This window comes from Catharus ustulatus, chromosome 9, assembly GCF_009819885.2.
Source record: "Catharus ustulatus isolate bCatUst1 chromosome 9, bCatUst1.pri.v2, whole genome shotgun sequence".
NCBI lineage: Eukaryota > Metazoa > Chordata > Aves > Passeriformes > Turdidae > Catharus > Catharus ustulatus.
The window spans coordinates 1,146,388-1,173,400 of record NC_046229.1 but is presented as its reverse complement, the minus strand read 5'-3'; the positions used below and the strand labels follow the sequence as shown (position 1 = coordinate 1,173,400).

The 27,013-nt window shown below is 50.8% G+C and overlaps 1 protein-coding gene across 1 annotated transcript in view; it reads right to left on the bottom strand.

The window, feature by feature from the left end:
• Positions 1 to 3,102: 3,102 nt before the first annotated feature.
• The window catches only part of WLS (Wnt ligand secretion mediator), a 29,069-nt gene continuing 5,158 nt past the window's right edge, over positions 3,103 to 27,013 (bottom strand). The window contains exons 2-12 of the mRNA XM_033067907.2: positions 20,410 to 20,682; positions 14,100 to 14,224; positions 13,310 to 13,471; positions 10,842 to 10,978; positions 10,366 to 10,534; positions 10,154 to 10,251; positions 9,641 to 9,704; positions 9,309 to 9,452; positions 8,007 to 8,090; positions 6,198 to 6,351; positions 3,103 to 5,164 (exon numbers count right to left, since the gene is read on the bottom strand). Of these exons, the coding sequence (XP_032923798.1) occupies positions 5,055 to 5,164; positions 6,198 to 6,351; positions 8,007 to 8,090; positions 9,309 to 9,452; positions 9,641 to 9,704; positions 10,154 to 10,251; positions 10,366 to 10,534; positions 10,842 to 10,978; positions 13,310 to 13,471; positions 14,100 to 14,224; positions 20,410 to 20,682 (1,520 nt within the window). The 3' untranslated portion in view covers positions 3,103 to 5,054. The remainder of the gene's footprint in view (positions 5,165 to 6,197; positions 6,352 to 8,006; positions 8,091 to 9,308; positions 9,453 to 9,640; positions 9,705 to 10,153; positions 10,252 to 10,365; positions 10,535 to 10,841; positions 10,979 to 13,309; positions 13,472 to 14,099; positions 14,225 to 20,409; positions 20,683 to 27,013) is intronic.

Genomic DNA, 27,013 nt, shown 5'->3' with positions numbered 1-27,013 from the left:
CAGGCACCGCCCGCCCTCACGCCCCAAGATGGCCGTCGGCCTCTGAGGGGATCTGTACGAAATTAATGCATTTTTATGAAGTGTTTCTGTTTGTGGGTCATCTACAGGCTGGTCACGTTGCAAAGTGTGGAATATGTAAAATTTTCTTAAGAAAGGATGTTCGGTGTTGTTTGGTCTTTGTATACTTTGAAGCGTAAGCAACAAGAAGTGAGATTGAATTTGTGGAACAGCAGCCAACAAGATCTAAGTGATGCCCATGCATGAAAAAACCAAATGGATTGTTGGTATCATTGTTAAGGTTAGGGCTGGACATGTTTCTCTGCTCTCGGACCTGGGGGAGTTTAGCAAAGCTTAGGAAGAAGGATGAACCAGAGATAGTGGGCACAGGGAACGCAGGATTTATGGACCACAAGGACATCTGGCAGGGCTCCCAAGATTAGGAAGAAATTCATAAAAACAACTCAGTAACTGTGCTGAAATCAGCACTTGTGGAGGAACACTTCCCAGTTCTTCCCCAAGCTCATTCTTCCCAAACCATTTGTGGTTTTCCAGGTTATCATTTCGTATTTCTCTGATCCTTGTTGCGTTCCTAACTCTATTCTCCTGTTTTAAATTCATTTCTATCAGCCCTGCAATACTCCTATCCCTGACGAACAAAAAATACCTCTTTAGATCTATTTCATGCTGCTGGGGAGTTTTTTGTCTTAACACAAAAAGCCCTGAGGAGTTTCAGTCTTGACATGAGGCCGAAATACCTGGGATAGAACTTGGACCAAATCCATCCCCATGCAAGGGGAACTAAACCCGAGACCTTAAAAAAGAAATGACCTCTCTATAAAGCCCTATAAAGGTGCCCATTTGTACTGAGACGCTTCGAAAGTTCCTGTCTGAGTTAATAATGGTGATAATGAAAATAGGGGAATAAAGCAGAACTGTGAAAGTCCACTAATCAACATTAGTGGGGTCAGGGATCACCCCTCACCTTCCTTTTGCTGGAAAAAAATTCCTGTTCATCTTTTAGGGTTGCTGTCTCTCCAGGCAGGATGGCTCATAAGCTGCAAGCCATTCCCTTTGCCTGAATCCCATCATTATCGGGGATTTTCGGAGCACATTTACAAACCGTCATTTCTGGTGTTTATGGGCTATTTCTAAACCATCATTTCTGGTGTTTATGAGGTATTTATTAGCCACAAGGAAATGCTGGCTAGGAATGAGTAGCTAATTCTGTGCTAGCCACTTTTGCTCAGTTACCCCATTTCCAGATCTTTTCCAAGCTTTGCAATGGCTCTTTCTAAGAGGTGTTTCATTTAAACCTCCAGATCTAAAGCCTGAAGCTGGGATTGATTTCCCATAATAGGCTCTGACAAGGGAAGAACTCTCAGAGCTCTTGCACAGTGTGGTGTCAGGTGCTAAGTGGGAAGCAGACCCGTGACACGTCCATGTGCCCACCACGGATCAAAACCTTCCCAAAATAAATCTGTTTCTGCTCACTGCTTATTTTACCCCCCCAAAAAAATGCACTGACGCTGTCCCGTCGTGGGGAGCAGGTGACTGTCACTAAATCCAGAACCGGAGCTCATCTCCAGCTCCATCTCCTGCCATTCCAGCACTGCACCCAGTCCTGACAGAATCCCAGAGAACAGCAGGATTTGGGGGGCAGAGGGGACGTGTTTCAGTGTCATGGATTGTTTGGGGGCTGCTGGTTTAAAGAGGACAAGGAGCAAACCCCAGCAGCTCCCTGTGCCCAGGCAGCGCTGACAGCCTCGTGTCTTTTCCCATCCCTGCCCGTTCCCACTGTGTCCCACGGACACACCGAGCTCCAGGGACAGCCCTGACCCCGAGCAGCGCCTGGCAGGCGGTTGTGGCTCCTACAAATCACCGAATTGGCCGCATTTCACTGCGGGATCGCTGGTTTGTGGCCAGCCCTGCCCGAGCCGGGCTCTGGTGGCAGCAGGTGGCAGCAGAGCCCTGCCAGGGCAGGCTGAGCCGGGAGAGGAGAGGGTGAGAGGGGCTGGCGCTTCTACAGCACTGAAATCTCATTTATCCGCTCTTGTGACACTCTTTGGGTCCCAAGGAGCTGTGGCCTGGCTGGAAGCAGCACAGGCTGCAGCAGGAACAGAGCCAGGGGCTCTGTGTAAAGCTCACACCCGACCCTCTCTCAGGTGTGGGTTTATCAGGGCAGCCTCTCCTGCAAGGGGATTCCAGGCTCTTGATACTGAACTTTGTGTTTTCATCAAATTTTCCTCTACTCCCTAAGTGCAACTCGAAGAATTATGGCATTATTTAGGTTGGGAAACCCCTCTCAGAGCCACGGGCTCTGTGTAAAGCTCACACCTGATCCTCTCTCAGGTGTGGTTTTATCAGGGCAGCCTCTCCTGCAAGGGGATTCCAGGCTCTTGATACTGAACTTCGTGTTTTCATCAAATTTTCCTCTACTCCCTAAGTGCAACTCGAAGAATTATGGCATTATTTAGGTTGGGGAAGCCCTCTCAGACCATCGAGCCGAGTCATTTCCCCAGCACTGCTGAGGCCATCGCTGCCCCATGTCCCCAAGTGCCACACCCACACACCTTTCAAATCTCTCCAGGGATGGGGACTCCACCCCTGGGCTGGACAACTCTTTCCATGAAAATGTTTTCCAAAATATCCAATCCAAACCTCCTCTGGCATCACCTGAGGCTGTTTACTCTTGTCCTGTCACTTGTTCCCTGGGAGAAGAGACCAACACATTTTAAAAAATTTATTTTCCCTGGATTATAGACAGCAAGACAACATGGAGAGAGCAGGCTCCAAGCAGTGGGCAGCAGCACCTTGAAATGTGGCAGCAGATGGAGGGTGATGGCCAAATCAACACTGCAGTGGGGTGATGGCCAACACACAAAGGTCACAGCACAGCTGGGACAGCTCCAGGGCTGGCAAGCAGGGACAGGAAGGAAAACCCTGCAGGGTTGTTCAGCCTGGAGAAGACAAGGCTCTGGGAAAACCCCATAATTAAAGGGGCTCCAGGAGAGCTGGGGAGGGACTCTGGATGAGAGTCTCCAAGGGGGAATGGCTTCCCACTGCCGGAGGAGATTGGAGATGAGGAGAAATCCCAACAACAAATCCACAATATTGTATATTTTATTTAAATTAACAAAACTACATGTTTTCCAGGTTGCTTAAAGCATTCTGTAAAAACTGAACTCAACCTAAACAACAACAAAAAAAAGGATATATTTTAATAAGACCCAGGGACTATTTCTGAGACATGTGAGTAGGGCTGAGGAATGAAGAAATAAAAAACCCACACACGCACGCACACGTACACGCGCCCCGTAAACAAATTGTTAGTTTGACACAAAATTTGGTTTGAAAGCTGCAGCTCCCCCACCGAGGGGAGCCCTTACAAAACGCAATGCTATAGTCTAAGCTGGAGAAGAACCCACGGACACAGCTATGGGAACAACATAAATATCACGTAAGAACCCGAGGGAAAAGGGGCGGTAAAGTTGCAAAGTCGAGTGTTCAGCTGGGTTACAGGGATGTGCGTTGATTTAATTCACTTCCTAATGGAGTAACTACTACGAGTAGGAACCTGCTTGGACCTGCTTTGTCTCCAGGGGCAGGGGAAGCTGGGGATCCTGGGGAGGGCAAACACAACAAATGGAATTGCTTTAAGAAAATCCAATGGAGCTCCAATTAATGCACAGGGAGAAGGGTCTGCCTGGAGTGGCCCATCCTGACTGGAGGAGCACAACTTGGGGTGCCCAGCAAGCAAACTCATGGTGCCACCCTCTCTTTTTTCATAGTGCTGAGCTTTATAAATGGATGAGGGTAAATGAATGAACTCTGGGATGGGAATCGTAATGGTACCTGCAATTGTGATTGTACCTGGGCTGACAGGAATGAGTTTCCCCTCTCTGCCTCTTCTCTAACCCTTCAGCAGCACACAGCAGCAGCAGATTCTTGTCTCGTAGGGCCAGAGCTGGGAGGGTGAGTTCCATGTTACCAGCAGTTTACACAGACATTTACTCCTGCCAGCTCCTGAGGCTCTCTGGGCGCTCCAGGCCATGGAAGGTGAGCCCTGAGCAGCGCAGACCCTTCCCCACCATTCACTTCTCTGAACTGGCCCCAGCAGGGCTCAGCTCAAGCCTCCATCCCGGCTCAGTTCCCACTCCCCTGTCTTTGCCAAAGGCCTCCCAGCACGGGGCTGAGCGAGCCCAGCGCCCGCGTCTGCTCTGGGAAAGCAAAGATCCACATTAGTGCGTGACCAGCGGATTCTTTCAAGTCTGATAATCCCTGGAAGAATCCAGCTCTGCTCCAGCCCAGCAGAGCACAGAGCGAGACTGCCCGGCTCCCAGGGATGCACTGCAGCAAAAGGGGGAGGTGGAGGAAGCCACAAAGCAGGAGAAGCCAAAGGGACTGAGAGCAGGGAGGAGCTGGCTGTGGGATCAGCCAGCCAGGAGCTTGGTCAGGAGCGCTCTGTTCTCCTGCCACTCAGCTCAGCATCCTGGACACTGCCTGCATCCAGCCAGCAGCTGTAAAACCTGCTGGGAAAGCACTCACTGCTTCTACTCAAGCCTTACTAACAGCCTGCTCCTCTCCCAGCTGTGCTCCACCCAGGGACACAGCGTGGCTGAAGGCTGCACCAAAGGCTCAGCCATAGGTCAATACAGCTACAGCGGTGGAATTCAACGCTTTTACAACAAGGCCTCCCCCTGAACCAACACCTGTTGCACACAGGAGCAAACCCAGAGTAGTGAGCACGTTCTGCACCAGCACACCCAGCAAAACCAAAGCAGCCCCACGGCAGCTCTGCCCCGGCCCCACGTCCGGACGTGCGACTTTGCAACCTCAGTGCCCTTCCAGCAGGGTTTTACGTGTAACACAATATACACAGCCCTCCCCCCAGGAATAACTACACCATAGTAAAGAGTTACAAATGTTCTGCTCGCTGTGCCTGCTCTGTGAATGCACCAGGGAGGAGCGGGTGTGGCCGGAGAGGTGTCCGGCCAGAGGGACTCGTGTGTCCCCTGCTCCCAGCCCGGGCCGGTCCCTGCTGAGGCAGCTCCGTGTCACTCCTGGGCCTCCTTCCGAGCCAGCTTGTAGACCTCTGTGGGCCCATCCACGTGGGTGATGGTGGTGGTGAGCTGCAGCTCCTCCCCGCTGTTCACCCCCAGGTCACCTGGGAAACAAAGGTGTGCCATCAGTGCAGCCTCACAGCAAAATATGGGAATATTCCAAAGGAAATGCAGTTTATTCCCTCCAGCCTTTCAGCTGCCTAAGCCATGCACCAGCGACTTTCCTATAAATTTTATTTACAGTTATTTAAATAGAAGCACAAGAAACACATTGAGGGGGGATAGCACGTCCAGAGAAGGGAAAGGAGCTGGGAAGGGGCTGGAGAATCCCTGAGGGAGCTGGGGAAGGGGCTGGAGAATCCTTGATGGAGCTGGGGAAGGGTATGGAGAATCCCTGAGGGAGCTGGGAAGGGGCTGGAGAATCCCTGAGGGAGCTGGGAAAGAGTATGGAGAATCCCTGAGGGGATTGGGAAGGGGCTGGAGAATCCCTGAGGGGCTGGGAAGGGGCTGGAGAATCCCTGAGGGAGCTGGGAAGGGGCTGGAGAATCCCTGAGGGGAAGGGGAGGCTGGAGAATCCCTGAGGGAGCTGGGAAGGGGCTGGAGAATCCCTGAGGGAGCTGGGAAGGGAATGGAGAATCCCTGAGGGAGCTGGGAAGGGGCTGGAGAATCCCTGAGGGAGCTGGGAAGGGGCTGGAGAATCCCTGAGGGAGCTGGGAAAGGGCTGGAGAATCCCTGAGGGAGCTGGGAAGGGGCTCAGCCTGGAGAAAAGGAGGCTCAGGTGGGACCCTCTGGCTCTGCACAGCTCCCTGACAGGAGGGTCTGTTTCCTCCACTCCTCATCCTCCCTCTGAGCTACACAGCTCCATCTGGGCAATGCTAAAAGGCACAAAACCATCCCAAGGGCTCCAGCCAGCCTCGGCTAAAAGTCAAACCCTTCATTCAAATGCCTGCTTGGAAACCCAAACCATCATTTGCACAACTTGTCAAGGCACTGAGTGTGCACTCAGGCCCAGAAGGCATCCCCTGCTTTGTAGCTCTGTCCCCATGGGAGCCCTGGGGTCATTTGGGGACAGTTACCATTGGACTGCTTTGTACCTCTGTCCCCATGAGAGCCCTGGGGTCATTTGGGGACAGTTACCATTGGACTGCTCCTCGCCGTAGTTCTTGTGGGACGGCGCGTACAGGAACATGAGGGCGAACACGTACAGGTTCCACATGCCGTAAATGCCGGTGAAGAAGGCGCTGTTCACCTGGATTGTGATGTCCCCCCACTTCCAGTGGCCTTCTGTCACCTGGCCAGACAGGACAGACAAGGACAGGCCATCAGGAAGAGCAGATTCCATAAGGACACAGCCTTGGAGTGGATCAGGGAGAACAGCAGCAGTTCAACAGGACGGGGGAAATGGAGTGTAACAGGTTCAGTGAGGCAGAAGTCAGGCTGGGATTCTCCTCTTCAGACTCAGTGTGCAGGGAAAAAATGCTCCTGACAAAATGATTCCCTCAGGACTTCTCCAGCCCTGATGTCTCATTTACTGTGCTGCAATACCCCCGCCACAAGCACGTGCTCAGCACAGACTGGCACACAAAGGGCACTACCTGGGGACACCACTGACATCCCAAAACATCCCAGTGCTAAAAACAGACCTTTCATAGCGGGAAAACCAGCGTGAATAATGAGGGAATTGTGCTGAGCACGGCTGGCTGAGGAGGGGCCAGGCTGACAGCACCAACCTGCCACACGCTGAGGGCTGTCAACAAGCATGAAAATAACATCAATATTAATATTCCTTGAAGATACACAGACTGCTCAGACTGCAATGCTGCTCTCTGTTAAAGAACAACATAAAGGCCTAGAAGAGAATTGAAGTAGCTTAGAAAGAGAGCCATGGAGATGCTCTGAGGGCTGGAGCCCCTCTGGAGCCAGGTTGGGAGAGGAGAAGGATCCAGGGAGAGCTCAGAGCCCCTGGAAGGGCCTGAAGGGATCTGGGAGAGCTGCAGAGGGACTGGGGACAAGGATGGAGGGACAGGACACAGGGAATGGATTCCCAGAGGGCAGGGATGGATGGGATCTTGGGCTGGAATTGCTGGCTGTGAGGGTGGGGAGGCCCTGCCAGAGGAGCTGGTTTTGCCTCCGGATCCCTGGCAGTGCCCAAGGCCAGGCTGCGTGGGACCTGGAGCAGCCTGGGACAGAGGAAGGTGTCCCTGGCCATGAGCTGGGCTTTAAGGTCCCTCCCAGCCCAAGGCAGTCTGTGACTCCATGATTCCAGCAGTGATCAAAGCTCACTGGGACAGAGGTGACATCAGAGCTCAGGACAAGCAGGTGCAGCCACTGCTGGGCACGGCAGGGTGCAGGGTCAGCCCAGGGAAGGTTGGATGTTCTCATCTCATGGGCACACAAAGCCACACGAGTGTTTCAGTGTGAACAGAACATTTCCCTCTCCCTGAGTTCTCAGCCCAGGGAAGGTTGGATGTTCTCACATCTCATGGGCACACAAAGCCACGTGAGAGCTTCAGTGTGAACAGAACATTTTCCTCCCTGAGTTCTCAGCCCAGGGAAGGTTGGATGTTCTCACATCTCTGTGGGCACACAAAGCCATGTGAGTGTTTCAGTGTGAACAGAGCATTTTCCTCTCTGAGTTCTCAGCCCAGGGAAGGTTGGATGTTCTCACATCTCATGGGCACACAAAGCCATGTGAGTGTTTCAGTGTGAACAGAACATTTTCCTCCCTGAGTTCTCAGGAATGACCAAAGCCTGCTGGCTGATTCCTGCAACGCTCCCGGGGAGCCAAGGGTCTTTGTGCTGGCTCCAGCCTGGGCAATGGCACAGCTTCAAATAAATGAAACCAACTTCTTCAAAAGCAACTCATTATCAGACGTGCTCAGAACAGGCCAGTCCTGTCTGAGCTGGCTGGGGAGCAGCTGGTGCTCTCCCAGAGCCATCCCTCACCTGGCTGACGATGAAGAAGATGACGGTCATGGCTGCACACGCCAGGGTGATGAGCATCAGGAACTTGAACCTAAAAATCAGCCCCTGTTTGGAGAGAAATGTCACTGGTCACATTAACAGAATCCACAAAACCCATTTTGGGTTTTAGGATAGACAAGACACGAGGATAAAAAAATAAAAAATAAAACAAGGGTCCAACCCACGAAACCCTAAAGGAAAACAACCTCCACCCACTCGTGTGGCGTGCCCAGCTCTGCCCGTTCCCTCTCCCCTCACACGTCTGCCGGGGTGGGCACGTCTGGCCAGCGCTGCCTTTCCATGACATTTGCCCGGTGACTGATTGAGCAGCAGTTAATTAAGTGGAAGAGGTGGCACGTCAGGGTGAGCTGGGCTGCACGGGGGGATGGCTCAGGGCTCTTGTAAAACAAACACAAGCGCTTGGGTCGGTGGCTCAGCGTGGTCTCACCACACTCATCCTCACCCCCAGCCTGGCTGGGAGGGAGCTGCAGCGATTCCAGCCTGGAAAACCTGGCTGGCTGTCACAGAATGGAGATTCTGAGATGAACTCCTTGGCTGGCAATCCCACTGCCCACCACCCCTGCTCTCACTGGTTTTACATTTTTACTTACAAATTCTTTTGGTTTTGGGTGAGTGCGTGGGTTTTTTGAACCTGGTTCTGGAATTTAGGTGGAAATGTCAGTGTCTGCGTAATTACCCTGCACACCACGACAACAAAGGACTATTAATTTAACTCTTCCACACCAGATCCCTGGGCCCCAGATGTTTGGATGTGGAGCGTGGCAGCAGCAGCTCTGCACCACAAGCTGAACCCCTGTCCCTCCTGCTAGAGGGAAAAACACTCAGTCTCTTCTTCAAATTCTTTCAAATCCAGTTTTCTAATTCTTTTACGTGCATTCCTCATGGGTGATAATGACTTCTTTAAAGAAGAAGTGACCATAATTTAACAGAATGACTTTGGGGATAAATATTCCACTCCCTGTGGAAGCAGGGTAAGCACTGAGAGTGAGCTCCTCAGGTTTGGCAGCAGGCAAAATCACACAGGACAGAAAAACATACAAAAATCATGGGCTAAAAATGGGGATAATGGGGGGAATGGCAAGCCAAAAAACCCAAATTTATACCATCAAAACCAGATGGTCTTAGCAAGACCTCCAGTTAAACACAGAAATTAATGTTAGAGGAAGAGAAATTGAATTATGAGGAGATTGTGGATAAAGGGAGTCTCAGAACAGACTCTGAGGTCCAAAATGTCTTTGAAAAACAAGGAATCTGAGCCCTTACCTCGTAGTGAAGGCGGCGAGCCTTGCTCATGGCAGGGAGGCTCGACTGCTTCCCACTGATGTTTCTGAACACTTGGAAGACCATGAAACACAGGAAGAGAAAATAGAGGCACAGGCAGATCCCTGCGACTATAATAAAGGCCATCTGTGCAGAGGGAGTTAAGGGAAAATGGCACAAACTGACAAGAGATCCTAGAACACATTATCCAGGTGATGGCCACATTCAGTCCCCCAGTGATTTCCTGCAGTCCCAAAGCAGGGAGGTTGCCCACACCTCCCAGGGAGCTGGCAGGAGGGAGCAGCTCCCTGTCCCACAAACCTGGGGAAGGATACAGCCAGCTCCGTGCCCACCTCCGTGGTCCAGATGCTGTAGAAGGGGTTCTTGAGCTGCACTCCCCTGCAGAGAGGAGAGAAAACAACTGTCAGAGGGCTCAGAGGGTCTCATGTCCACTCTGGGAATCACAGAATCAGGGCATATCCTGAGCTGGAAGGACCCACAAGGATCATTGATGAACTCCTGCCCTGCACAGACAGCCCAACAATCCCACCCTGTGGCTGAGAGCGTTGTCCCAGTGCAGCCTTGGGGCTGTGCACATTCCCTGGGGAGCCTGGGCACCCTCTGGGGGAAGAACCTTTCCCAATGCTCTGCAGGGAGAAGCCCAGCTGTGCTGCTTTCCCATGTGGGTGAGGTGGGAAATGTTTCCATGGCCAGCACACTTGGGAGCACCTGCAGGAGCCTCTCGTGGCTCTGGGAGATGGGGCTGAGCAGCCAGCCATGAACTGCTGGGAGGTGAGCAGGGACCTCTGCTCTGGGCTGGCCGAGCCTGGGGGTGCAGCTGCACCCACCTCTCACACATGTCAAAGATGAAGAGGCAGAAGGAGCCCACGGCGATGGGTCCAACCTGCTTCCAGTACCCCGAGAGCCGGTTCCGCTCGTTCTGGTCCTGATGGAGAGGTGGGGAGGGGGAGAGAAAGGAAAAACAAGTCAGCCTGGAACCCCACAGCACCACGTCCACCCAGCAGCAAGGAGCTGCCAGGTTTCCTGGTGTGGTACCCACCATCATGTGCTCCCCACAGAAGATGATCCAGAAGGAGAGCAGCATGGCGTAGAAGATGCCCTGTCGGATGTCGCCAAAGAGCAGCATCCAAGTCCAGTCAAAGCCGATGGAAAACCACTCCACAGGGATGTTAATGAACGTCATGGAAATTCCCAGAGCAAAGATGACCCTGCAGAGGCACAAACACCATCTCTGTCCAGTGTGCAAGGGAAGGACAGAGCCCCAAAGGCAAAGCTGTGCATGGACAGAACAGAAGGAAATGCAGCACTGCTTGGGAAGTGTCACCTCCTGCCACCAAACCCCCGAGGACTGAGCTCCTCAGAGCTGCTCCTTTTTCTCCAGGGGTTTAACAGGAAAGAAAAGAGAAAGTTGTGGAAGTCTCCAGCTCCCAGTGTGCCTGGGTGGAGGGAGGGGATGGAGAAGAGACAATTCCACCTCCCAGCCACGGGAGCAATGACCCCTCAGTTCTCACTCACTTCTCCAGCAGGACGGGAGCGCGCGTCATCAGCGTGATCCTCCTCCAGTACCACACCATGATGATCAGAATGCTGGGTGTCAGGAAGGTCTTCATGGCAAACCACACCTTGGTGAAGCCTCCATTCTGATGGATGCCCTGAGGAGCACCAGGGTACAGGCTTTAACACCAGCTTTAACATCAGCTTTAACATCAGCTTTAACACCAGCTTTAACACCAGCTTTAACATCAGGTTTAACACCAGGTTTAGCATCAGGTTTAACATCAGGTTTAACACCAGGTTTAACATCAGGTTTAGCATCAGGTTTAACATCAGCTTTAACACCAGGTTTAACACCAGGTTTAACATCAGCTTTAACACCAGGTTTAACACCAGGTATAACACCACGTTTAATATCAGGTTTAACACCAGCTTTAACACCAGGTTTAACACCAGGTTTAATATCAGGTTTAACACCAGGTATAACACCAGGTTTAGCATCAGGTTTAACATCAGCTTTAACACCAGGTTTAACATCAGGTTTAGCATCAGGTTTAGCATCAGGTTTAGCATCAGGTTTAACATCAGCTTTAACACCAGGTTTAACACCAGGTATAACACCAGGTTTAATATCAGGTTTAACACCAGCTTTAACACCAGGTTTAACACTAGGTATAACACCAGGTTTAATATCAGGTTTAACACCAGCTTTAACACCAGGTTTAACACCAGGTTTAACATCAGCTTTAACACCAGGTTTAACACCAGGTATAACACCAGGTTTAATATCAGGTTTAACACCAGCTTTAACACCAGGTTTAACATCAGCTTTACATCAGGTTTAACACCAGATTTAACATCAGCTTTAACATCAGCTTTAACACCAGGTTTAACACCAGGTATAACACTAGGTTTAACATCAGCTTTAACACCAGCTTTAACACCAGCTTTAACATCAGGTTTAACACCAGCATCCTGTGCTCCTCCTCCTGGAGTGCCAGCACAGGCACACAGTGCAAGTGCATCCCATGAGGGTTTGGCCAATGATGCACAGGGAACGGGGGCCCACTGAGCCCCCAGGCCACGTGGGCAGGTTCCAGAAGGTTCCAAATGCCAACAGACACAGCTTCCATGGTGAGGGGGAGAGGGAATTCTGACACAGCATGGAAAAAGCTGGGGAATTATTGCCAGAAGATCCTCACAGAGCCCAGCCAGCCCTGGTGGAAGAGCCTTGGCTCATTCACGTGTTCCTGTTCTTTCTGACACTGACCCTCAGGAGAACACTGCTTTGACCTGGGGCCTTGGAGAAAGATTCCAAATTTGAGTGATGGAGTTAAAATCACAGGTGTGTGATTTCACATGGTGAAGGGTTTGGAATATGGAGTTTTCAGACTATAGTAATGGGTGTGGGACAAGATGGAGGTTCTTGGGCATCACCCCATCTTTAATCCTGCTTTAATCCTGACTCTGAGTGAAGGCAGAAGAAAATGCAGACAAGGCACTGAGGTGTGTTGGAGTCAGTGAGACAAGGCCTGCCTGAATCCTTCAGGCAGAAGCCAGAGTGCAGGGATTGAATTAAAGCCCTTGGATGGATTGAGACATGTTAAACCACCCACACACAGAATGGAGTTTAGGTACAAGAATAAGCATCAGTTTGAGTGTAAGTTTAGATGTGAGTTTGAGTTTCAGGATAAATAAGTCAGTCAGTCAGTAAGTTTCAGTGAGAGCTGCAGTGTTTTAGTAAATAAAAAGTGCAGACACCAGAGTAGAAGAACAAGTTCTAGTGAAGGTTATCAAACACACTGATGTTTTCAGGAGAGGCTCCAGGAGCTCCTTGTTAGACACCACTTAGACAAAACAGAACTTCAGTGAGAATATTGCTGACATTTTTCACATAGGACAAGACAGATGTACACGTGGTTCATACGTATCCTGGCGTGCTAAGAAATTGGAATTCTCACAGGTTGAGAAGTAATGGTTTGAATTTAGGTGTTAGCTTGTTGGGAAAATCCTATATAAGATTATGTATTGGGGAGAGTTGGTGTTTTTGGCTTTTTGCCATTGCTTTTTGCATTGCTTTTTGCTTTTTGCCACTGCTTTTTGCCATTGCTTTGCCATCACTTTCTATTTTGCTTTGCCTGCCAGCATCTCCAACACCCCAGCGTAAGACTGGAGCTCCAGCAGTGTCACCAACCCTCTCTGGGACCCCCAGGGACAGCTCCTGCTTCTGTTCAGGAGTTAATACCAAACCTTAGCCTGGACTTTAATGTCTGTGACTGTGCCTTTGAGACTGATGCACTTTTACAATAAACATTTTTAGGAACTCTGAGCTGCTGCAATCACTTAGAGATAACTCAGCACGAAGGGTGCATGGAGAGCACCGGGGGGTGACCCCACAGTGGTGCAGTGACCCCACAGTGTGCAGTGACCCCACAGAGTGCAGTGACCCCCCACAGTGGTGCAGTGACCCTCCCAGCACAGCCCCTCACCACCAGGCGGATGTCCTTGATCTCGCCGATGCCCACGTTGATGCCCTTCCTGTCGTTGACGGGCAGGCGGATGTTGATCAGGTAGTACTTGTGCGCCACGCTGCCGATCTCCATGAAGGGCAGGAAGTCGCAGTCGTAGTGCCGGCCCTCGGACTCCACGGTCTGCAGGGAGGGCAGGAGCAGAACCTCAGCAGAGCCCCCAGAACCAGCACAGCACAGACACCCAGAGCCTGTGTGCAAATCCCAGCCCGTGGCTGAGGGATGCTTATTATGTTTTTGATTGTTTGAACCTCAAACAGGTTCACATTTCAGGCTTTAATGGGATCTTCCAAGATGAACCCTCTACAGCTCCCTGACTGGATTGGCCTTTTCTCCCAGGTCAAAAGTGACAGGATGTCCTGGTTCAGGGCAAATTTAGGGGGAAAACCTGAATGTTGTCCCTTTAGGAAACAGATTCCAGCCGTCCCTCCCCCACCTGGTTCGGGGAAATATTTCCTTGGAGAGAAGTGGAAAAAGTTCTGCACCTCTTCTCTCTCCCTTCACTTCTGGAACCAGACTTAAATCTGCAGAACTCAGTATTCAACCCCAGCAGAGCAGATGATTGGGGATACAAGCATCATGCAGTCACCCCAAGACACAGGACAAGAGGAAACGATCTCAGGTTGTGCCAGGGGAGGTTTAGGTTGGATATTGGGGAATTTTTTTTCATGGAAAGGGTGATTCTATGGTTCTGTGATTGGAAGAGGATAACTCCCACTCATCCCCACCTGCAGTCAGTGAAATTCCTTACTTTTGGAGAGCCAAAGGTGCACTTCAGCTTCCTGATCTCTATGGCGTGTGCTATTTCCTCCCAGTCATCGAACATGTCATCACGATAGGCCAGCGACACATCCAGGGTGATCTCTGCGTTCTCCTCTGCAACAGCAAGGGGACAGGAGGCTCAGGGGCTGCCCAGAGTAATTAAAAAACACAACACAAAGTTCCTTTATGAAGACAATTAATGGACTGAAGTTGAGCTATGCTGGCCTAGCTGGAAAAAATCTCAGAGCAAACCACACACAACAGCATTGATGTTTTCTACATGTCTTGCTTGCCTCAGTTGTTGTACAGAAGGGTTTTGGAGCTCTCCCTTCCTCACCTACAGAACATTTTAGAGCCCTCCCCTGCTCCTCCACACCTGCCCTGACTTGTTCCTGCCTCTGCAGGTGCCCAACTTGCATGCCAGTGACACACATGGAGCTTGTGGCCTGGCAGGGTCACACATCCCTGGGGACCAGCAGCTCATCCCCTCCTGGATGTGACAGTGACAGCCTGGGATCAGCTGCCTGGAGAGGTGACACTGCCAGGGAGTGAGGCTGGAACAGGCTCCTTCAGGCTGGAACAGGCTCACTGAGACTGAGTTCATGCACTGGGGCTGCAGCTGAGGCTGCCAAGGAGCAGCACATCAACACAGTTAAAAACCTGGGGCAAGTCTGTACCAGCTCCAGCAGCTGGAAACTCCTCCTGTCCACAGGCACAGAGCCCAGGGAGGGCTCTGAATGAGGAACCAGCATGTGCATGTCACAGCCCAGCCTCCTCTTGTAGGGCACCAAACTCTGACAGTCACAGCCTGGAAAAGCTCCAGAACATCCACCTTGGAGAAGTGTGGGGAGATGGAGCTAGAATTATCCACCATGAAATGTTGGGAGATGGTTCCAGAACCATCCACCTTGGAGAAGTGTGGGGAGAGGGCTCCAGAACCATCCACCATGAAATGTTGGGAGATGGTTCCAAAATTATCCACCATGAAATGTTGGGAGATGGTTCCAAAATTATCCACCATGAAATGTTGGGGAGATGGTTCCAGAACCATCCACCATGAAATGTTGGGAGATGGCTCCAGAATTATCCACCATGAAATGTTGGGAGATGGTTCCAGAAGCATCCACCATGAAATGTTGGGAGATGGCTCCAGAACTATCCACCATGAAATGTTGGGAGATGGTTCCAGAACCATCCACGATGAAATGTTGGGAGATGGTTCTGGAATTATCCACCATGAAATGCTGGGAGATGGTTCTGGAATTATCCACCATGAAATCTTGGGAGATGGCCCCAGAACCATCCACGATGAAATGTTGGGAGATGGTTCTGGAATTATCCACCATGAAATGTTGGGAGATGGTTCTGGAATTATCCACCATGAAATCTTGGGAGATGGCCCCAGAACCATCCACCCTGAAATGTTGGGAGATGGTTCCAGAATTATCCACCATGAAATGTTGGGAGATGGCTCCAAAATTATCCACCATGAAATGTTGGGAGATGGTTCTGGAATTATCCACCATGAAATGTTGGGAGATGATTCTAGAATTATCCACCATGAAATGTTGGGAGATGGCTCCAGAACCATCCACCATGAAATGTTGGGAGATGGCTCCAGAATTATCCACATTGGAGAAGTATTGGGAGATGGCTCCAGAACCATCCACCATGAAATGTTGGAAGATGGCTCCAGAATTATCCACCATAAGTGTGGGGGAGATGGCTCCAGAATTATCCACCATAAGTGTGGGGGAGATGGCTCCAGAACCATCCACCATGAAATGTTGGGGAGATGGTTCCAAAATTATGCACCATGAAATGTTGGGAGATGGCTCCAGAATTATCCACATTGGAGAAGTATTGGGAGATGGCTCCAAAACCATCCACCATGAAATGTTGGGAGATCATTCCAGAAGCATCCACCATGAAATGTTGGAGATGGCCCCAGAGCCCATCCTCTCAGCCATGTTTTTGTTGGGAATACGTGGTGGCACACTCATCCCACCGGATGGGATCTGTGGTTTGCAGTTCTATTTTTACGCCCCTTCGGAGGTGGCCGGGTTGTGCATCTGGTGTGGACACTTGAGGATTTTTCTGAGCATTTTTTGGTGCCTGTGATCTGTGCCATCCAGATCCAGATCCAGATCCAGATCCAGCCCCTTTCCAGAGCTGCCAGCAGTTGGGTTTCCATGGAACACGAATTTGCCATCTCAGATCCGCTGTTTAGGAGACCAGCAAAACAGATAAATGGGAACATAAGGTTGAACTTGGCCCGGCTAAAAAGAACCATGAACTCCATTTCAGAAGCCATAAAACCAACTGGAATGCTTGGGATTAAATCCAAGAAAAACAGCTTTCAGTATTTCATCTTTGCAGTCCAAATGTTGCTGCTGCCATGGAGTATGAAAACCAGAAGGCAGAAGATGAACTGCTGCGTGCCTTTCCAGGCCATGGATTAGAGGCTCCCTCTGGAATTCCATCAGTCTCTGCTGGGGTGACACCTCCCCTTGGAAATGAGTTTTGTGCAAAGCCCCTTCAGGGCTGTCAACATAAAATATAGATATATCCATCTACCCATAGATTTCAGCACAGCAGACTGATGGCAGAGCTGTGTTAGTGGTTGGACTCCATCTTAAAGGTCTTTTCCAACCTAAATGATTCCAACCTAAATTATTCCAACCTTCCATCAGCAACTCCCATTGTCCCTGAGGAACAAATGAGGGCAGTGACAGAGAACCAAATCTTAGGATTTGTGCCTTATCCACATTAATCAGATGGTGGACAGACAGTTTTCTGGAGAGGGGAGAGTGCCCCTTTCCTGCACAGCATTATAGAGCTTTAAACTGAGAGGGAGCAGGACCAGGTTGGAGCTCAGGGATAAATCCTTCCCTGGGTGGTGCCCTGGCTGCCCCTGGGTCCCTGGAATGTCCAAGGCCAGGCTGGAGCTCTGGGACAGTGGGAGGTGTCCCTGCCATGGCAGGGGTGGCACTGGAGGGGCTTTGAGGTGATTCCAGCCCAGATGAGGACAAGACACACTCCTGGGAAGCTCCTGGAGCTTTCCCAGCCCTGAGCTCTGTGCCTCCCCAGTGAGGGACTCCCTGCTCATGCTCCAACACCACCAGTGTCATTTTTCCCACTGGCATTTTACTGCCCAGGAGCTTTTCCATGAATCACTTTATAGGACAATGCTTGCCCAGGATATCTTCACTCACATTACAATGGCCTAAAAATAGTGGAGTTGTTTCAGGAGGGGGCTCTGTGCCAGCTGCACACTAACCCAGCTGGCTGGGGAGAAGCCTATGGCAGGCAAGCAGAAATGCTGGAATTATTTCCATTACACTTCCATGCTTCAGCAGCTCCCTAAAATTACAAAACCTACCAAAAAGCCCAAGGCTGGATGGATTAGGGGAGGAGGCTGCAGCACTCTGCCCTCTCACTGTACACAGCTGCTTTCCAGCTGCAAAGAGACTCCATCTCCTTCCTCTGCCCCCTCCTTTCCCTGTCCTGGGAAGGGGTTTTAATAATTGAGTGCACAATGCATCAGGAAGGGAAAGGGACAGCACAGAAATAGCCTCCTCCTCAGAGGAGCAGCCTGAGTCTGTCCCAGCTTTCTGGGAAGGATGAACACAGGGAAGCAGCTCAGCTTCTAAACATCTGCATTCCAAAAAAAAAAAAAAATCTGTATTTCAAAGCCACTGGAAGTGCAGAGGAGTTCCCAAGGTGAAGGTGATGAGGGCTGGCTGCTGCTCTGAAAGGGGAGATCCCACAGGGTGTTCCAGGAGCTCAGCCCTGCCAGCCTCTCCCAGGGCACCTCACCAGGGCTGCCCTTCCCCTCTGCTCCAGCAAAAAAAACATTTCTGGCTGGATGAGGAGAGCTGACAGGTCCTGGATGAGAACTGACAGGTCCTGGATGGGGAGAGCTGACACAGGCCATAGATGAGACCTGACAGGTCCTGGATGGAGAGAGCTGACACAGGTCCTGGATGAGGAGATCTGACAGAGATTCTGGATGGGGAGAGCTGACACAGGTCCTGGATGAGACCTGACAGGTCCTGGATGGAGAGAGCTGACACAGGTCCTGGATGGGGAGAGCTGACACAGATTCTGGATGGGGAGAGCTGACACAGGTCCTGGATGAGACCTGACACAGGTCCTGGATGGAGAGAGCTGACACAGGTCCTGGATGGGGAGAGCTGACACAGATTCTGGATGGAGAGAGCTGACACAGGTCCTGGATGGGGAGAGCTGACACAGGACTGACTCCATCTCTCTGTGGATGAGGAGTCACCCATGAATCACCACTATTTCCCAACAGGCACAGCCCAGCTGTCCCAGGAGGGTTTTTGGCATCCTGAAAAAGCCAAATGCAGCTTTACTCTGTGAGTTGGCCTTGCTTAGGAATTGCAGGGGAAGAGGACAACCAAGGGCCTTTGAGGAAAAAAGCAGGAGGCAGCTGGATGTGACAACATCCCTGGTGGAGGCCCAGGACCCTGCACAGCACCTGCAGAGCAGCTCCAGGAGAGCAGGATGTGCCCCAGAGCAGCTTCTCCAGGAGGATAAATCCTGTGCAGTTCCCAGCAGTGCTGCTTTCCTGGATGGTCTGAGGCAGCTCCAAGAAGTTTTCAGGACAGTGACCAGAGGTTTCAGTGCCTGCCAGGAGTGGCCCTGGTTTGGCACCAGCCCCTGCTGGCATTGGCCACAGCAGGAGGAGGCCTGGAGGGCTCAAAGCCCCAGAGAGAAGAGACTTGAATTGCTGCTTTGAAGGAACTGAGGTTATTTCACATCCTGACCACTGTCCCTTTAGCTGGTCCCAATCACCTGATCAATGAGGCCCTTTCCTTTAACAGCAGGGACACACATGCAATTAATTCAGCTCAACAAGTCTATTGTTTATTTGTTTAAGAGCTGTTACAACACCATCTAGCAAATGAGAAATGTGTTACTTGTTCCTGAGATTCTACATTTAATTTACATTTGCCTTCAGCTTGGCACTGAGTGCTGGAAAATCCCCAAACCTTTTTATTACCCAGGGGGTGGCCCAAGATGAGCTCTTCTGCTTTGAGACCGCAAAAAAACCCTCCCACCTTTGCAGGGCTCAGCCACTGAAGGGCACAAAGCTGAAGCAAAGGCTCTGCTCCTGCAGCAGAAACGCTGCCAGAAGCTGGGGTAGCATTCCAGCAGCCTGCTCCAAGGGCTTGGCCAGCTCCTGACTCCAGCACGATGCTTCAAGCTGGAAAACCTTGGAATAAAGAGCTGTTTCCTAATGCAATCATCTCTCCAAGTGGAAGGAGGTGAGGCCTCAATAAAGGCACAAAGCTGCTCTCAGTATTTCAGAGATAATCACAGGGATAAGAAGAGGTGAAAGCTTTCTACAATCTCATTTCTAACTTATCTTAATGAGGATGCATTAAATCATCCCTGCTCCATCTCTGCAAGTGCTCAAGGCTGGACAGGGCTTGGAGCAGCCTGGGATGGTGGAAGGTGTCCCTGCCCATGGCAGGGGGTGGAACTGGAGCTCTCAGGTCCTTCCCAACCCAACCCAGCATTTTGGGATAACCAGCTGGAGGAACAGGAAGGGGGTCAAGGACACAAAGCTGGCTAAAAAAGCTCCTAACCCTGAATGAGTCCCTGAACTGATCCCAGCCCAGGGATCCCTGAGCATGGAGCCAGCCCAGCAGCCAGGCTGGAGCCAGGGCAGGAGCTCCACACAGCCCAGCTCAACCAGGCTGCAAAGCAAATTGTTTATTCACTGTACCTTAGAGAGGGATTTCCCCCAAACACTTTCAGACATGCAAATACACGGACAGCCTCCCTTCCAGGAAGGGCCAGAGCAGTCCTGCCCTTGCTGCTCTCACCATTAATTTTGCAGGTTGTATTGCAGGATTATTTTTGAGTTTGGGGGGGAGGTGTGTGTTTTGTGGAGGGTTGGAGGGTGTTTTATATTTATTTAGCATTTATATAATAGCTTCCAACTGAGAGAGGGGAAATCAAAGTGAGATGTTGGGAAGGAATTCCTGTCTGTGAGGGTGGGGACGCCCTGGCACAGAGTGCCCAGATTTGCTGTGGCTGCCCCTGGATCCCTGTAAGTGCCCAAAGCCAGCCTGGAATAGTGGGAGATGTCCCTGCACATAGCAGGAGTGGCACTGGGTGGGATTTGAGGTCCCTCCCTACCCAAAGCAACCCAGGATCACCAATTCCCAGATCCAGAACATGTTCCAGCACCACCTCCCTGTGTGGCACCAACACAACTCAGGGAAATGAGAGCCAGGCAGCCCCTCCCCGTGCCAGCCACTTACTGAGGTCGTTGTCCATCTTGAAGGCAATGTCCAGCTGCATGATGAAGAGCATGAACTGGAACCAGGGGCTCATCTCCTTGCTGGGCAGCGGGATGTGCACGGCGAACACGATGTCGTTGGCCTCGATCTGCCGGCTCACGGCCTCGTCGAAATCCTTCAGCTTCTTGCAGTGGTTGGGTCCCCAGGGCATCAGCCACTTGGTTTTGTGGTGGTTCTTCCTGACATCAATGCACTTCACTGACATGTAGGGAACAGCTGTCGTGGGGCTGGGAGCTGGCAAAGCAAGAGAACCACACTTGTAGCATCTGGAGACTCTGATCCTGAGGTTTCCCCAGCCAAACTCGCAGCGCCCCGCTCGACTCTTTGAAGGCAATTTAAAACAAATGCACCCAGTGCTGCTCCTTCACAGCTCTTTGATCTCACAGTCAAGTAATTAAGTTTATTACATCCACAGATGTATTACTGACTTTGTAGTGGGATCAAATTAGGATTAATTGAAGAGCTGGGATCTGCTGGTTCAGTCTCAGATACCTCGGTCACACAAAACCATCCTGATTTACTGAAATCTTGCCCTGTGCTCACTCAAGCAAATCCACACAGAAAGCATGTGCCCAGAGAAACCTGGGTGGATAAAGTAATCCCAAGCCTCGTGGGCCTGCAGGGCAGGATTCACCAGGGGGATTTGCACCATGCAAGTCACACATCTCCTTGGGCAGGAAGATTTTCCTCCAGGGCAGTGAGTGGTGTGGGAAATGAGACTCTGCAGAAGGTGATTTTCATGTTGTCACCATCCTCATTCTGATCATCCATTACAGATCACAACAACTCCAGCAGCAACAACATCACCCTCCAAACTCCCAATATTCCAAGGAGGAAAAACAACCCCAGAGTGAGCTTCGCCCTCCCGCTGCCCCCAGCCCCACACTGCTACACCCAGATGATTCAGCCCTGGCTCCCTTGTAATTTGGGCACAGCAGGATCATCCCAGCAGCTCTGGAGCAGTTTGGGATGGCAGCCAGACACCCTGTGGAGCACCTTGGCCAGAGTGCCACCTCGGCACAGGGTGACATCCACACGGCTTCCCACGGGCAGGGAGAGGTGACTCAACGCCAGCCGGGAGGAAGTTACTCAAAAGCCAAATGTTTATAAACTGCATTTTTTTCCATTTTTTTTTTCACAGCACTGAGTTTCTTCCAGCTCCAAAGGCACAGGGTAAGGGTGGGCTCCAGGGGACTGCAGTGCTGGGTTAATGGTTGCACTCCTGACCTCAGAGGGCTTTTCCCACTGTAAGGATTCCAGGAGCACTCCCAGACTGATCCCAGCTCTCTGGGATTGCACTGCTGCATCCCAAACCCTTGCTACACAACACTCAGACATTGAAACAACCCCAAAACCAAACAAGTTCTTGATATCAGAACCAGGATGTATCCTGAATTGGACTCACAAGGATCATTGATCCCATCCCTGGCCCTGCCCAGACACCCCAAAATCCCACCCTGAGCACCCTGAGAGCGGGGCCCAAACACTCCTGGAGTTCTGCACGGCTGTGCCCATTCCCTGGGGAGCCTGGGCAGTGCCCTGCACCCTCTGGGGAAAGAACCTTTCCCAATATCCACCCTAAACACTGCACCAAGAAACAGCAAAGTGGAATAAAACAAAGCATTCAACAAACAAACAACCAAAGCTGCAAGTGCAGGTTAGAGAGCGCTCAGGATGTGCCCACAGTGCACAAAACACTGCCTCAATGCAGAGCCCAGAAACCACAGCTAAAACTGCAGCTGGAAGGGAATATCAGGAATATTGCTGTGAAACAAGCCAGGCATTTCTGAGCTCTCTGAGCTCTTTAACTCTGACACATTCTGGGTGATTTCGAAGGCATTTGTGAATTAAGAGACAGCGTTCCCTCTACAGAGAGGCCGAACGTTTCTTGCTTTGATGCAACTCATTATAGCCATAAATACATGTTTTCATCACTGCCTGATTATGATTTTAAACACTTGGCACGCTCCCTGCAGCCTCCCCCCTGCCAAAGTTACAGCTTTGAGGAGCATGAGACAATTACTATACATATTCCTCGTCGGGAACCGCGCACCAAACAAACGTCGCCACTTGGCTTCCATTACTGATCTGGCTCCTGGCCCACTAAATCCAAGTGAGCCTTGAACCAAGTGGAAAAAAAAAAAAAAGCTTTGTGGAGCAGCAGCCAAGTCAGCCAACAGCATTACAAAGTGCTATGCAAAACAAAGCTCACAGCGAGGGATTTGGGCTGTGCTGTGGTGCCAAGGGCTGCTCCCAGCCCTGCTGCCCCTCTGCCCCAGCCCGGGGGATGCAGCAGCTCCAGGATCCCAGGAGCTCTGTGAATAAATAATTGAACAGCTCTGTGTGCACAACACAGTGGATCAGCCTCGTGCTGCTGTGAGAACTGCAGGTACCACTTGGAGGAAGGGGAGCAGAGTTTCCAGAGGGAGGCTGGGCAGGAGCCAGGGCATGCAGCTCCTGGGACCAGCTCAGCCAGGAGCCCCCAGGAGGGATTTGGGTCAGGGATTTGGACACCAGCAGTGCCAAAAGCCACGGGCAGGAGGTGCTGGAGCTGCCAGCACTGCCACAGGATCACAGACTGAAAGAGTTCTTAAAGTTTCTCTCATTCCAAACCCCTGCCATGGAGGGACACCTCCCACTGTCCCAGGCTGCTCCAAACCCTGTCCAGCCTCACCTTGGACACTTCCAGGGATCCAGGGCTTCCCTGGGCACCATCCCCACCCTCCTAAGGAACAATTTCTTCTCAAATTCCAACTGAAATTTCCCCTGAATTTCCACCTCTGCATCTCCTCCAGCTGGGCCTCCAAACGTACCCAGCTCACTGCAGAAATCCCAAGCACATCCCAAATTCCAGGGGCAGAGCAGATCCTGCTGCTCCCTGGGATGGGTTCAGCCAGCAAACACTTGGAAAGCTGGGCACCTTCAGCAGTGTGGCCACCCTGCCCAGGGAGGGCTGCCAGGGCCAGCTCAGCCGTGTCTCACTGAGTGGAACAGCTCCTGCACACAATTTCATCCTTTCTGTTCAGCCAGGAGATAGGGCAGGGTCAAATAAGGTCCAAGGCACTTCCCTCAGGAGCTGGTCCTCAAATTAAAAAAACCCACAAAGTTTCTCTGGTTTTAAACGTAAATCTTTAGGTTAAAAAATTTACTGAGACAGGTGAGCTCAATGTTTTTAGCATTTTTGGGGGGGATATTACACACACCTAGGGTTGGGTAAGAGCCACCATCACCCAGTATTTTCATTTCAATCAATTAAGCAGATGTCCAAAAAGCTCCTGTGATGAATGAAGCCTCAAACTCCTCCTTCCTCCTGCACTCAAGGATCTCCATCCCCTCTCAGCTCCTCACCTTGGGAATCCCATCCTGCACCTTCTCATCCCAGCGCTGCCATCAAGCAGCGACCCTTGCTCCAGCACCATAAACAAGCCCTTTGCAAACTCTCAATTGCATTGTGTCCACATTGATTAAAGGCTGAATCCCCCTGACCCCGGGGGGATTTAACTTCTCCCGGCAGCGGGAGCATTCTGCTTTTCTACTCAATTACCCCCTCCGGAGGCAGCCAGCACTTCCCAGCGAGCACACACAAAGCGCTTCTGCTTCATTACCCTAAGCGACTGCAGGGTAGGAATAAACAAGCTAATTTATCATGGACAGACCCAGCTTTTCCAACTGCACCAGCCAGAACCTGCACAACACCCTCCATACACTCGGGATTATTAATATGGATTTATTGCAGCGTGAATTTTCCCTTCTGCCTCCCTCCTCCCTGACCTCGATGGCACCAGTTTAATAAAACTGAGTGACACAGAGAGTCTTAATTACTATTTCTTTGATGGTTCTTATTTCACAAAGCTTGTTGGAACATTGCAGCAGCTTTTATATGCAGAATAATTGTATATTTAAATAACCCCACTGCCTAATGGAAGCCCACTCCCCATGGGAAAGGTTTTTCTTCCTTATATTTGACTTCAAGCTTTAAAAAATCCAAAATCCTTTAAAGCCCTGGGGCACCAATTCCATTCTGATTTACAGTGGGAGTTTCCAGATATCCTGGTGCAGCTGAACACCCAAATTTCTGTTGGTTCCAAGAGTTTGGGTTTTTTTTTTCAACACTACAGGTTTCTCTGTCTTTTTTTATTATTATTATTGACTTTTTTTTCACTACTACAAGTTTGGTTTTGGTTTTTTTTTCTTTTGTTTTTGTTTTTTTTTTCCAAATCAAACCTAAGTTTGCTGGATCAGAACAGAAACTTTGTGGCTGCCCTTGGAACAGGGATGGGCTTGGAGCAGCCTGGGATTGTGGAAGGTGTCCCTACCCTGGCAGGGGTGGGATAAATGGGATTTAAGGTGCATCCAACCCAAACCATCCTGGGATTCTGTAACTCTAAACCCCAGTTACAGCTTGCTGGGCACTCTCATGTCCCAGGGGTTGTGTTTTTCCTCAAGGTTTGTTCTCCAGTGTTACTTTTCCAGTTTTGCCACCAGCAAAGCCTCTTCAGAGCAGCACAAATTGGAGGTTTTCCCAATAAATCAGAGCCCAAGGAGCTGCAGGAGCAGCCATGCCCAGAGCCCTTAGAACTGAGGGAGAGGGGATTCCCAGCTCCCTGAGAAGCAGCCAAAGGGCTCCTGGGGAACAGAGATCAGGAATTCTTCCCTCAGCCCCAGGCAAGTCCCAAAGCAGGGAAATCTTCAGCAGGGAGAACTGAATGAGTTATCTCCATAATTCACATCCATATTCAACAGCAGCAACGAATGCAAATGAGATGAGCATGAGTAGAGCTCCCTAAAGGCAGAAACAGATATTCAAAAATATTTTATTTAAAAGAAGGGAAAAAAAAAGAGGTAAGACTGATTTACTAATTGCCTGATCCTCTCTCAAGTCAGCTTTGCAGTGGGATGAGGTGCATTTCCTGCAACGCCCAGCCAGGGTTTGAAATCCCTGCACACAGATGGAGGAGCAGGAAGAGCTGTTGTTATCCAGCAGCTTTCCTCCTGAGCCTGACACTCCCCGAGATAAGATCCCTTGGAAACTGCTCCTGCTCAGATATGTGAGGAATTTCATCTCCATGTGAATGGGCTGGTCCAGGCCCTTCCCCACGGACACCTTGAGCCCTTCAAAGGCTTTCCCAGGCTATCAGGGAGTTATAGCCTGACTTCAAAGGCCAGCAATGTTATTTACCAAGGAAAAGGCTTCCTGTGCCCTGCTTTTTCCTCACAAAGGGCAGGGAGGCAGCAGCAGCACTGCTCAGGTCACATTTAAATCAGCAGAGCCAGGGAGCAGCAGCAGGACTGAACTTGTCACCTGAACTCTCCCAGGTTGGAGTCTGGAAGCGATGCAGCTGTGAAAGGAGAAAAACCCAGCAGCTCTGAGGATTGCCAGCTCCTCTGGCAGGGACATTCCTGCCTGGGAACTCTCCATTCCTGGCACTTCTGCCCATTCCATTACAGTTACAGCTCCTCAAAAGAAGAATTGAGCAGACCCAAAGCACACAGACATGACCTTTGGTGCCTGCCTTCCCCTGGGCTCCCAGCGCCCCTGCCAAGGCTGCAGCACTGCAGGAATGTGGCTGCACAGAGGATCCATTGGCATTCACGGCCACGGAGCCCCGAGCAGCTCCTGGAGAGCCCCGGGATGAAAGGAAGTCAGGCACACAAAAATGTTCTTTGTCCCCAGCCTGAAACACTCTTTCCTATCCACACCTTGGAAATCCCAGCGCCTTCCCTGTCAAAAGATCGGCTCAGCCCGAGGAAGGCAATGAAATCCCAGGAAAGAAAATGAAATCCTGGAAACTCAGGGCTCAGGAGCCAAATCAGACATTTAGATAATGAGCTGGGATTGTGGAGAGCAGCTCAGCCATGGCCACACATGACTCATTATCTCTCCGGGCCAGACACACAAGGAAGTTTGAGCTCCTCCAGTCACAACAATTCTGTTTTTTCCAGCCTAAGCCAGGGAAGGGAGCAGTGAACCTGCACCTCCTTAAATCCATCCCCTCAGCCCAAAGGACTCATGTGCTAAATAAATCCCTCCACTTTTCCAATCAGTTAAATTTGTAAAGTGTAAAATTTGTAAAGTGTACGGGTGGGCACCAGGCTTCCAGCATTTCCCTGGGCCACAGAGAGTTCTGCACTCCCTTGTTTGAACCAAGGATCTGGGGTAAGGCATCCTTGGAATCACAGGAGTTTGAGTTGGAAGGGACCTTTGAAATAACTCACATAAAATAAATCATTGGAAATTCCCTTTTGAAAAGTTTTTGAAACTGGAATGCTGCTGCACAGAGATCTGGGGATTTTCTTTTTAAAATACTTTATATATAAAAATTCCAGGATGAAAAGGCAACTAGAAAGGGGCACAGCTTCCCACAGAGTAAGATAATTTGTAATCAAAAGCTTTGCTTTCAAAACAACCCAGAGGGATCAAACCCACATAAAGCCAGTCAGATTCTGCACACACCCCTTCCACCCCAGCAGCTGCCAGGAGGACACTGGAGTGTCCCAGCCCAGCTCTGGCCTGGAGCAGCTGTGGTGACTCCACTGGAACATCCCAGGCAAAATTCCCAGCAAC